The following is a 12834-nucleotide window of genomic DNA, read 5'->3' as shown; positions in this document are numbered from 1 at the left end:
ACATGAACCCATTTTATTTTGACTTTGGGCAACAGTGTCTATCTTTTTGACAAAGAGTGTTATTTGCCCACTTGACTTATTTGAGTCTCTTCAGTGAGCGTATGATCTCGAATTTAAAACAATTTCCTGGGCATATTGTCTCTTTGGACAACAATGATATAATAAAGAGAAAAAAAGCCATAGGGCAAAACAAACAAATAGCTACCGATGGCTCAATTTAATATAAATAAGCATCCTTTCTCTAAAGTCCATTTCAAATTATACACAATGGCAAACATAAAGCAAGCAAGGCGTCGTCGACAGCCTCGTCAAGTACCACATCATTTACGACACACCTATTTGATGCGTCCCATGCTGACAGGAAAAGTATTTGTTTGCGGATCAAACGATGCTGGACAGCTGGGTATAGAAGATGTCGAAGAGAAAACCTCGCCGGTCCTTCTTGAATCTTTAAGGAGCAAAGACTTTGTAGATATTGCTTGTGGTGGTATGCATTCTGTTGCGTTGGACAGTGAAGGAAACGTAAGCGTTCGACTTGGCACAGAAAATCATAAAGTATGATTGGTTAAACTTCATTTTTATCTAGTTGTATTCATGGGGCTGCAATGATGAGCAAGCCTTGGGCCGTGCTGGTGAAGAAGCCGTGCCTTTGAAGATTGACTGCAACGATATCAAGTTTGTCAAGATTGCCTGCGGTGATAACGCGACTTTAGCTCTTTCTGAACAGGGAAATGTCTACAGCTGGGGAACGTATCGTGGGGATAATGGGTCCTTTGGATTCGCAGAGGACATACAGCATCAGAAGGAGCCTCTTCTTTATCCATTTTTGAAAGACAAGATTGTGATCGACATCGCCTCTGGTGCAAATCACTCCTTGGCTTTGTGCAGCAACGGTCGTGTCTATGCTTGGGGCTACAATGGCCAGGGTCAATTAGGTCGCTATACTCTACCTCGTCGTCCAAAGGCTTCGCTTTGCTGTGACTCGGTAGGTTTGAAAAATGTAAAGATGATTGGCGCAGGCTCGTACCATTCCTTGGCTGTCACTCACAATAATGAATTGTATGCCTGGGGCCTGAATAACTATCGACAGTGCGTGGATGTCGATGACAGCTTTATCTTCAAGCCCACTCGTGTTCCCTTGCCAGAGCATTTTGGCACAATCGCCAGTGTGCAAGGCGGTGAGCATTTCTCTGTGATCCTTACGTTAAAAGGGGATGTTTACACCTTTGGCCGTGGCGATGCTGGTCAGTTGGGTCTCTCTAGGCATACGATCGATCATCTCAAGGTTCATCCGGTTGGATCAACCCATAGCTTCTACATTCCGCAACCCACCAAGGTCCCCTTGTCACAGACCGTGACACGGATCTCGGCTGGACCTGAGTTTGTTTTGGCTCGTTCAGCCTGTGGTGAAGTATTCAGTTGGGGTTTTAATTCTGGTCATGCTATTGGTAATAGAAGTGATCAAAATGAACCTACTCCCTGCTTAGTAAAGTGCAGTCATACGATGTTTGTCGATATTTTGCAAGTGGCTGCAGGTGGACAGCATTCTGCTTTTATTACAGAGAATTTTTAACCAATAAACATGGAATTCAAGTGATCGTTACTAATTTGAGATATTCTATCATGTGGCCTTCCATACAAGTTATTTTATCTAGCGTCTCTACCATTTGATTTTTAAAAGATGTTTAAAAACAGAAAAGACTTAAAAGGAAAAAAAATATGTACAGAATTGTTACTTTAAAGCCTCAGTATAAACAATATAAATTAATTTGAAAATGATTGATTTACTGAAAGCAAAAAAAAAAAAAAAAAAAAAAAAAAAAAGAGATGCCATTGATAATTCTTTATAACAATAAGTATATTAAAATCAAAACATTTGATTGATCTTTTGTTTAGCTTGTACCATGGTACTGATTCGAAACTTGTTTATAAGTAAATTGACCGTCTGTGGTCTTGATTATTAAGCGATAAGGCGTTTAATTGTGTATTTTGTTCTATTCTGCTGCTCTTGCCCACATTGAAATACATAGATTGTGATCCTTAGAGTTATTTGTAGTCTATAATTTTCTACTTGGTCACTTAAGAACATAAACCAGTAAAACTAGGAATAATTTTCAAATCATTTCATGATAGCGTTTCTCTTTCACTTATGCAAACAATATCGTTTTTATAGTTCCCAGTACAAATCTCCAATTTAATTTCCTTTCGCAACGCCTTCATATACTTGCATAAGAGCAAAAAGTAGAAATCGGGTTGAATTTTATTTCCTTATTTATCTTCAATTGTGGCCATCTTGATTGATAGATGTCCTTAAATTGTTTGTCGTAGTGTGTTTCTAAACCATTCAATGTTTCTAGTATAAAATATGCTAGCCTTTGGCTTATTATAAATTCCTACAAGTCCTGTCTTTCGCTTCTGGAGAACTGAGGTTCTTCCTTTGGCAGCGGCTTAAGTAGTAAAAGAGGGCTTAGTTCATCTTGATCTCGTTATGATAACCAAGTTATTTTTATTTCAATAGCAACCCTAAATGTATATTGCTTTCAGGAACGAAACATTTTAGCAAACAAGCTTAATTCAGATAATAAAAAATATGGCTGATTACAGGGTCAGCGTTAGGCTATTCTGGACAAAGGACCTGCTGCTTATTGACTATGATTCTATTTACATTGTTGGCAAATGATGCAAGTAAATAAAAAAAAACTTTTGTGCGACTTGAATTGAAAGATGTAAATTCAAATCTTTATAGAATGTACAACGAATACACATTTGAGAGAGATACCAGTAAAGTAAAGAAAATTCTCCAGCGACGACGTTCAAGTGAACAAACTTTTTTGTGTAATACAAAAATAGACAAAGTTGCACAAAGTTTCGTATAAAAAAACAACTTTTTTTTCTCTCCCTTTCCTTTTTTTTTGCTTTCTCATTCTTGATACAACACACAGAATGAATAGTGGTAATCGTGCCTCTTTTGACTACAATCACCGCTTTTCTATTGTTTCAGAACAGGAAACTGTACAATATTTAACTGCTGCTTGTATAGCTCATTGGGCAAAGGACAGTCCAAGCACAAAAGCAACTTTAACCTTAGACAGTGGGGATACCATTGATTTGCCTGTTTATGCTTTAAGACGACGAAATGCGATCGTAGCTCGTTCACCAGATGCACCTCTTTGTGAAATAACTGTTTAAGCTTATCTGAATTCTTTATACCCTTCTCTTTTTTATTAGAATTGATTAGACACACGTTAAATATCAACAAAGTCTTCTCTCTTTTTCTTTTTTTTCTTTTTATGTTCACTGTGTATGTGTCCCTCTTCATCATGGCTGTGTCTCTTCTTTTTCTATAGTAATAAAAGAGCTTAGAACTTTCTTTTTTTTAAAAAAAAAACTCTGTATTTACCTTCTTTTTATGTCTTCTTTCTCCGTCATGTTCTCCTTCACCTATTGTGTTCTGTCATTTAATGCATGTGTGGGAACACCTTTGTTTTTATTTATACCTTGTGTTCCTTCATAATTTCCTTCAGTTGTTGTGGCATCATCTGTTCCTAGAACGGAGGCATCAAACTATAGACATGTTTTTTTAGAAAAAAGAAACGTCTTTTAAATCATTCTTTTTTACTCCTGGAATAGGTCCTTCCCGTAGAGAAAATGCGTCTCTTAATGTTTCTGAATCTAAAGGTTTGATGTCGGGTCCATTTTCAACTGCTTGTGGATCTCTTATTAAACCGAGCATATAGCCATCTGGCTCAAATTCCAATTTTCCTTTTTGCAATCATTATTGAATCCAATCGTTTTCGTACTAATTATTTATTTTTTACCAGGTAGATCTGAAATGTAAGGAAATAATGTAGGATTTAAACCAGATGCTCGATCAGTTGGTGGATAAGGCTTAACCACTTTATTGTATATTGGTAAAAGATTAAAGTACGTTAGTAGATCTTGGCTTCCTGATAATTTATTTCGTTTTTGTTCTGCTGTCATTGAAGAATAAAAAGAAAAAAAAAAATGCATAAAGAGCGCTTTTTTTATTATTCAAGAAATTATTCGTTCGATAATTTCACTTGCTAATTTCGTATTTTTTAAACTACTTGAGGTTGCTACTCCAAAAGTAGAATCACATAAAGCAGAAAATCCAACTTTATCTAATAAAGCTTTCTGTGAAGTATCTTTTGGATTCGAAAACGAAGGATTAGAACATGCAGTGACTAGGATTGACTTTACGCATTCAAGCAAGGGTTTTGTTTGACTGTTAACTACAATTTGATTCATTTTTGGTAAAAGAGAATCATAACTGATTTAATAATAAAAGAGAGGTTAGTCTTTCATGACTATAAAGAATAGCTTCGCTTACATTAGAACAAATACTTCTGGTATGGATATAGCTGCTTCTGATAAAAGGCCATAAATAAACAACCTTTCAGATTCAGTATCAACAGCAAGATTCATGGTAGCCAATAATGAGATGACAAGCAAGGCTGTAATGTTATCAGGCACATCCAATTTATCAAATATGCCTTCATACGTCTTTCTATCAGGTCCTACATTCTCTGAAATACCTGCCAATTTGAGCAAGTCATCAACAGCATCATTCTTGGCAGCCATCGGCAAGAGTGCGGTCATATAGCCCAAAATACTTGCATTTATCTTTTCTGTCACTACTTCATTTCCCTTTTCATGCTGTTTACGTTCGATACTCAAAAACGTATAAAGACAGTTATAAATTGTCATCTTCATATCACTATATCGCATCCCTTTCATCATAATACCCGCAATAGCAAACGAGAAATGGCTTTCGAAATTCACGCCACATAATCCATCTAGTTGTTGAGCAATATCAGCTATGGGTGCACGAGCGGTCAATAAGACTTCAGATACTCGGCTGCTTATAAAGAACCCTTGGACATCCAGAGATCGAAAGACAGCCTCGAGAAGTTCAAGAGCAGTAGCAAAGATGGACGGTGAATTGAGTTCAACGAGGGTCACAGCGATCCAAAAGAGCTGAAGTAAATAGATAGAGTCGCTTGGTAAATTTTCAACCAGATTCTTGAGACACATCATGATGCTGACCACAAGGTTAGGATCTGATTCGTTAAAGATGGCCAGTGCACCGCGAAGGGCTACCAAGATCTGATAGAGTAGGTCATCATCAATTTCTTCTCTACCCAAGTAACCAAGAATGATAAATGATCTTGGTTGAATCGCTGGGTTAAATTGGAATGCGGTACTGGTCACTAAGCTCATCCATCTAGCTCTCCAGTAATTTAATATGTCTATTAATACATCAGTACCATCCCTTTTTTCCCTACTCCACCTTTCTTCTCTAACCTGTATTTGGGGCAGATATATTCATCACTTCAGATAATTTAGAAACAATAATCTCTACTGAGTTGAGTGAAATAGGCTCTACAGTATCGTTCAAAGTTTCTGATGCAATCGCAAACGCATTTGCATTAGTTCGATTTAAGCCAAAAAGTAATCGACTTTTGGAATCTGATAATTCGGTCAAGATGAGTTGAAGCTTTTTAACATTGGCTGCTGGAAGAGGCATACGCGTGCAGAGGGATTGGATCAAATTAATAATAACACCATGTACGGAGGCTCGTACCAAAGTTGGCCCAATACCTGCCATCAGTGTGACGACATTGAGGATCTCGGACATAATACGTCTGAGCGGACCGCGATTATTGAAGGAAATCATGAGAAGAAATCGAACAAGGATCGCAATCTCTGGCCAAGTCTCATGATCCGTCAAAGATCTTGTCGGATTGAATGAAGTACGGTTGAGCACCCGGCGTAAGAAGGCTATGAGCTTGGAGCGAATGGTCACATTTGAGAGAGTTACTAACGTATCCGCTACGACCTCTGCTTGACGAGATCCAATGCCGTGCTCTAAAGCAATATTAAGAAATGTATCAATTACCATGTTGAGGATATCATCCACATTTGCAATTGCTTTCCAAATTTTTGCTTGAACTAGTTTTGTCATCTATACACAAAAAAAAAAGAGGTGAGATTTACATATTACTGTCTGTGCTGACTTGTTGTTACTTCTCCATTTATGGTTAAATCAACCAATTGTCTTAAAATTTCTTTTATCTTTACAGTATTCGTGGCCGAATTTCCACAATAATAAGACAGATTGGAGAGCCATGGCATCATGTAAAGCAAAACGAGATACCTTGTGGCTTCTTCTGATTTAGTATAACCCATGACGCATTCATTCAAAAATTCAAGGGTTAACATTGGTTCCTTTGCTGCGATCCTTTCACTAATATTAACAATAAAATCTGTACTGTTTGCTGGAAGGCAAAGATCTAAACTAAAATTTAAAAAGAGAGGACAGTTTTGCATATCAAGCATTTTACCTTTTGCATCCAGTAGCTGCTTATCAACATCGAAATTAAATGCTCTTGTTAATGCATAAAGCAGTCTATAGGAAGCTAATCTTAGATTAGGATCACTGCTACCAAGATTGAGAAGCGCCATGTTTAACAATCTTCCAGGCACGTCATTTGGGCGTATCGTACGTTCTGTGATGGTCGTTGGCTGAGAAGACTCATAGCGACGTTTACTTTGACGAATTGTCTACATATCCTATTAAACACTATCTCATATCTCTTTTACAGCAGACTTACATTTATAATAGTTTCCCTTTTGGGTGAGCTAAATATGATGATTGAACTATCTCGAGCAGTTTTAAAGCCAAATTCATTTGCAGATTCTGTGCCTTGTAAATCGTGCTGAATTAAGGTGACTTGTTCAATGTCTGAAATATGGTACACATCGTTTAAAATAGTTTGGATGCCATAGATAATTTCTTGCTTGCGAACCGTCATGATCTGAACGTACTCCGCACTTACCTTCATTGTCAATGGTATACTTGTTTTATATTGTATTATTTTATGGACCGGAAAGAAAACGGCACTAGGATCTGTTTCAAGACCGACTAGAATAGAACATGAGTTTATTTCCTTTGATTATTAAAAAAAAAGATAAACTTACGTGTTGAATCAGGGAGTTTTATTTCAGATGTTTGAATATGCTCCTGAAGCTCAGTAAGAGTTACTGCAAAAAACATCCTTTTGGAAAGCTTGTGTGGTATGGGGCTAAACTGTGTTTTCTTTAAATAGGTCCTGAGATAGGAGTTTGGGTTGTACAGATGAAGAGCATTGATATTATCTATAATATGTTCTGATGCCAATTGCATGAATTGGTTGAACCATTGTGCTGGTATTTCATTATCTTTGCAAAATAGTGTAAAATCTATTAAAATTTCAAAAGGTCCATTGGTATTTGCTTCTAGCGTCTATACACAAAGCAAATGAATGACGAGCACATGTATAAAAAAAAGGAAAGTTTACGCAAATGATATGATAAACAAGCAACTCGAGATCAATACTATCAACTTGAATATGGCGCATAATTAGATAAAATACAGGTCTTGCAGATTTTGAAACACCCCCTTCATAAAACACATTTTTCAACCCACTTGATTCTACACCTCGATCACTATTACGTCGCATAAAATCTGCATATAATTGATTTGAAGCCGCATAGACGTAATCCTTGGATGATACTGATTTCTTCTTGGGCATCTGAGGAGGTCTTCCGAGTTGTGCAAGTATATTGGCAAACCTATCAAACTCGCGCTTCAGGGCAGTTAATGTTTCTAGGTCATGTACAGGTTTGTATCGCCTTGTAGCCAAATCTTTTGAGAGATGTTCCATGTTGTCAGTCAAGACATGGTGTAATCGTATATAATCTTCATCGTTCAGCTTGTAATCTTCCACTATGCTATCAGTTGAATCGCAACATGTGGATATCTCCCGCAAAAAGGTAGCAACCTTGTATATATTATCTGTCAAAAAATCGTTCAAAGCAATCATATATGTCTCCTTCGCTCCAAACAAAACATTGTTGGCTAAGTTTTGAATCACCTTGGTCGCCATTAAGAGCCCACGACGCATCTCCCGAGAGATCAAACTGGAATTTTTCAAGAGGCCAACAGATTCGGGAGAGACAATTGCTGGACAAAAGAATCTGAGAAAGATAAAGGATCCAGCTGCTGTATACTTGACCTCTGGAAATCTCTCGCGAACAGAAGTAACGATTGTGTGACAGATTTCTCGAAATGAGAGTGGGGCCAAGTCGACTGAATTACAGATCGCTTGTAATAATAGATCAGTAACTAAGGTAACGTTCTTTTTGTTCTGTTGGATGTCCTCGCCCGGTGATAGCTTGGTAGGGTCCAGCTCAAAGCTTTTTTCTTTTCGTGGTAGCTCGGAAAGCTTCTGGAACACAGGAAGTAGTACAGCTCTCATGTATTCACTTCCTTGTTCCCTAGCATAAGCAGAAAGTAAGCGAGTAGCTATACTCGTTCGTCTGAAAAGATCAGTTTCGTTGTCTAGAAACGATTGCTAAGCTTGAATTCAAATAATAGCCATAGTCTTTTTACCTGTTGTTTCGACTTCTTTCTGAATGACTATCTTAAATAACTGCATTGTCTTGTTTCTTGAGGCGTAGCATGCTAACAATACGCTAGCAATGTTATCTATTTTTGCCGAAGGACAAATTTCACAAAGGGACATGGTTATATTCAAATCAGAATAAACAATTATCTATATTCAATTAGAAACGCGTAAAATTAAATGTCTTTTTATATATATAGAATTTCTTACATCAATCAATTTTTCGTATCGATCAGTCATCACAGTTTCTGCTAAAGTTTCAAATTCGGTTCCTTGATTCAAAATATTTGATAAAACTTCCATAAAGGCTGTACGAGTATTATTATCTTCATGATAACCCATCGAGAAAGAATACTTTAGGCCAGCGTCCACATTAGCGCTCAACATGTTGGACAGCGCAAGAATAGTATAGTTTTTCAAAGGAGCCAGTTCAGAATTCTAATTACATAAATCAGAAAGGTATATTTCAATAGGTCCTTCATAACTTACTGCTCTAAAATCTAGACTACCTCGAGATCGAGTAAGTGAATTCATCTATAAAAAAGAAAAAATAAGTGCCAAAGTAAAAACAACCATTCCTTTCTTACTTCAGTGACACGACATCGGTTCAGAATTTTGAAGAAATAAGTAAAATACTTGAAAAATATCCTACTTTTGGCTGCCATTGCATTTGATTCCTGAGGTGCTTCTAATGGTTGAAGCGGTAATTGATGAAGTAAAGCAACTATTGTCTTTAAGCAAGCTAGATCCAGATCCTGCTGTAGTTTATCTAGTCGAGACGATTCAGTAAAAGAAGATTGAGATCCCAAGTATGACTTCTAGAAAGAAAAAAAAAAGTATTGAGTATTAGTTTTTTCTTAAAAAAAAATATCCTTCATGAAAAGCTTGCCTTTGTAATCAAATAATCACTTGTCCATTCAGTAATAATTTCTAGTAATTTATTTCTCAGTCTAAATTCTTGCCTTAGGATGATCCTGTCCTTTTTGGTCATCAAGACCTCAATGAGCTGGCATAGCTTAATCTTCATCTTCATCGATCCAGTATCATTGGGTAGCTTATTTACATAAAACGTGCAAAGCCTAATCAGAGTACTAAAGTCAAGCACAAATAGGCTTTCCGATTTATCCGTCGTCCGATCCAAGATAAGCTTGAGGACTGACACAGTCTGCTCCACAAAGAGCGCGTAGCGTGAACTACAGATAGGTTCATTTTTGTTTTCTTGAGAGAAGCCGTTTGACATGGTCGCTTCCAAGTCTCGAAACAAGATATGATACAATGCAGATGACAGGTCGTTGCCCAATATTTCTCTTACCCACTCTCTAACCATCAAGTTATCACAGGCCAGGAGCTCAACCATTTTCATTACAAATTGCTCAACCATGGCGGCCGAATCTGAACGGCAATAACTGTTTGTAGAGCTAGACTGACTCGACGTAAACTCTTCATTCTGGGCCGTCATCAAACAGACACCGCCAAGAGCAGCCAAAAACCCAGCGTAATTTTGCCATTCGGCCGACCGGTCTTCATCCACGGGTAATGACAGTACATTACTGGATATATGCCGAGTGTTTCGAAGTTTATCGTGCCAGCCTGTCTTTTTGTTGGGCTCTGAGCTTTCCTCGCGCATTTCCTCGCATGAGCGGACTACCAAGGGGGTCATTCGCTTCCAGCGCCTCCAGACCTCCTCCCATGCGGCAGACAGACCAGGCGAACCTGGATTGGCTGTACGCAACGAGCCACGTATACGTCGCTGCTGTGATTTTCGACCTGTGACGACGGCTGCGTGATGGGTGAGCTCTGTATAGCATCCTATGTTTTGCACAATCGTTGTGGATGAAGGCTGGTAATCATCTAAAATCTCCGTCAGGCGCACCTCGTTACAGAGCAAACCAAAGCATTCAATCGCCAAAGTACAAATGCTCGTGTCTGATGAACAGAGCAAGACAAGCAGAGCTACCTCCAGTGCCACAGAGGCTTGCCACCTTTCTCTTATATCAATCCCTCGTGAGGTCACATCACTGTGACACTCCAGGAATTGATTGCGTAATGTCAGTAAGCGTTTCAAAAGCTCCAGTAAGATTTTTAATGCCTGATCTTTCTCTTCCAAAAGAAGCTGTTTAGCTAAAGTGTATTGCACTTCAGATGATATCTTCCAAAAAAATTCCATAAAACGATTGGGTGGTCCCCATAAAAGAATATAATCTGGTGCGTGAAGTTTGGTTAAACAATCCGAAGCAGCTTCTCTCACAGATAAACTAGCATCACTTAAATATCTTGTTATGGCTACCATTACTGCAGCATTCTGTTCATATCGATCTGTGTCATCACCCTACACCGTTCAAGGAAAAGTTAGCTGGTCAAAAGAGGGGGTTTGTTCTTTTTTATATACTAATATAGCAAGCTGTGGATCAGTCTGGTACAAGTGCAAGACATCCAAAATCAACTCAAGTCGCTCAGATGAGGCCGTCTTGACCTCCTTTTTCAAACGTGATCCTCCCTTTCGTGAAGATTGACTAGACGTATCTGATTTTTCTCGAAGTTCACTCTGATAATATTCCAAAAACAAGGTACGAATGCGACTACATAGTGGGCCATGAAGAGCCGATATGGAGGCAATCCAGGGCAGTTGATTTTCTTCGGAAGCGATTATCACTGCGGCCTTGACCACACTGACTTTAAAGATAGTGGGAGCAGTAAACTCAAAGCAGAGAGGGATCAAGGTGCTGACCGTTCTTTCGACATCCAACCGAAACATGGCTACAATACAATCGGCCATGAGACGCTGGTAGTCGATAGATACACCTAGGCTATTGGTCTTGTCCTCTGCACTGAGGTAACGGTGAGGATCAAATAATTTATCAATCAATTCATTTTCAACATCTGGTACAATTTGACGAATCGCTGTCATCTCATCTTTTGAAACATAGGTGGCGGCTCGACATAAATCTACATAACATATCGCAGCCAATTCTCCCATACGATCTCCTTTCATTGCTTTACTTAGTGCACTCAAAAAGGCTGCCTAGGAACAAATGAGATGATGTCTACGTGCTTTGTGATTTACCTTCTTATTGTACGCGTTTCCTCCAACAATAGAAGTTGAAAACATAATGTCTGGACAAAGCACAAGTAACATGGTTTGAGCTGGCCAAAAGACTGCCTTCTTCTTGGCTGTATCAGCTAATGAATTGAATATGTCAAATAATATCTCAGGTGATCCTTCTAGCCTTCTTTGATTATGACACAGTGACATAAATTCAGACGTGTAACTCTCGATCCAGTTCCAAATAGCCTTTCGAAGGGCTACAGCTATCCACTGTTGCACCGGTTTTTTCAAATGCAAGGCAGACGCACACAACTCTAAATATTCAGCTCCGTATAAAATTACTTTTTTTCTTTTTCTTTACCACTTTTTTTCATTACCTGTCAAAACCATGCTTAACCTTTTCGAATTTAATGATGCACACTCAAGCATCACGATATCTGCCACTTCTGGGTTTTCCTCTGAAGTCGAAGTTAAATGCAAGATTCTAGATCGAAACATGCTAAATGTCGTATTCCAATTACTAGCACTCACATAGGCCAACACTCGACAGGATGCCTGATGCATATCCGCAAAACCAGGCCTGTAATCTACTACACTTTTAGACTCATTGGCTACTACAAACCCATGCTGTTCACGATCTTCCAATGAACTAACTTGAGATAGAATACGAGAGATGACGTGTATGATATGCTTTGCAAGCGATTCGTCCAGCTGAGGGGGGTCTGCGAGCGATAATCCCTCGGGTAATCCTACAGCATCACTTCGTTGAAGAGCAGGTCGTCGCTTTGCCTTTTCTCGTTTTGATTGATGATGTTTCCAATGATGTTGCATACAGGCGGCTAGTATACGGAGCATGAAAAGCTGAGGTTGGAAACCTGAGTTGGGTGTATCGTCATGTTTAGAAAGAGGTGTAGTCTAAGCAAGAAAAATAAATTGGATAAGATTGTTGTATTTTTTTTTTTTTGCTAGTAATACCTGGGACATGGTTTCAAGCATATTGGTAATTGCCATTGCAATGGTTGACATTCTGTATTTTGAAAGTTCAATCAAAGCCGCCACTATACATGATCATATATGAGTTGAAATAAAAAAAATATGTGCTTTAATGGCGCTTTATACCTCTTTTGGCGCGTAAATAGTTAAAAAAGTGAAGATTTAGTGAGATTAGTAAAGATGTCAAGTTTTTTTTGTATAATTACGATTGCTGAATTAAAGGATCGTGTTGCAAAGAGTCATTCTCAACGTCTGTTGTATTAGATAGCTATTAGATAATTTGTGAGCTATTGGATACTATTGAATGCATGATATGTTTACTCTAGC

General features: G+C 38.3%; 4 protein-coding genes across 4 annotated transcripts; 1 reads left to right on the top strand and 3 right to left on the bottom strand.

Annotated features, from left to right (window-relative positions):
• Positions 1-267: 267 nt before the first annotated feature.
• Positions 268-1573, top strand: RO3G_16655 (uncharacterized protein; the record flags this gene model as incomplete). The annotated part of the gene is made up of 2 exons (XM_067671239.1): positions 268-522; positions 587-1573. 2 exons carry the CDS (start codon positions 268-270, stop codon positions 1571-1573), a joined length of 1242 nt encoding a protein of 413 aa, XP_067527340.1.
• A 1868-nt stretch (positions 1574-3441) lies between these two features.
• RO3G_16654 (uncharacterized protein) lies at positions 3442-9133 on the bottom strand (the record flags this gene model as incomplete). The annotated part of the gene is made up of 16 exons (XM_067671238.1): positions 3442-3564; positions 3620-3762; positions 3819-3896; positions 4062-4291; positions 4352-5270; positions 5326-5986; positions 6103-6314; positions 6366-6585; positions 6625-6663; positions 6861-6946; positions 7003-7306; positions 7362-8404; positions 8456-8618; positions 8679-8906; positions 8958-9002; positions 9056-9133. 16 exons carry the CDS (start codon positions 9131-9133, stop codon positions 3442-3444), a joined length of 4572 nt encoding a protein of 1523 aa, XP_067527339.1.
• Positions 9134-9589: 456 nt separating this feature from the next.
• Positions 9590-10095, bottom strand: RO3G_16653 (uncharacterized protein; the record flags this gene model as incomplete). The annotated part of the gene is made up of 2 exons (XM_067671237.1): positions 9590-9661; positions 9781-10095. 2 exons carry the CDS (start codon positions 10093-10095, stop codon positions 9590-9592), a joined length of 387 nt encoding a protein of 128 aa, XP_067527338.1.
• Positions 10096-10806: 711 nt separating this feature from the next.
• Positions 10807-12525, bottom strand: RO3G_16652 (uncharacterized protein; the record flags this gene model as incomplete). Its single annotated transcript, XM_067671236.1, has 4 exons — positions 10807-11490; positions 11533-11828; positions 11892-12429; positions 12490-12525. 4 exons carry the CDS (start codon positions 12523-12525, stop codon positions 10807-10809), a joined length of 1554 nt encoding a protein of 517 aa, XP_067527337.1.
• Between the last annotated feature and the right edge of the window lie 309 nt (positions 12526-12834).

This window comes from Rhizopus delemar, genomic scaffold (genome assembly GCF_000149305.1).
Source record: "Rhizopus delemar RA 99-880 supercont3.21 genomic scaffold, whole genome shotgun sequence".
NCBI classification, from domain to species: Eukaryota; Fungi; Mucoromycota; class Mucoromycetes; order Mucorales; family Rhizopodaceae; genus Rhizopus; species Rhizopus delemar.
This window is presented reverse-complemented; position numbering and strand designations above follow the sequence as displayed.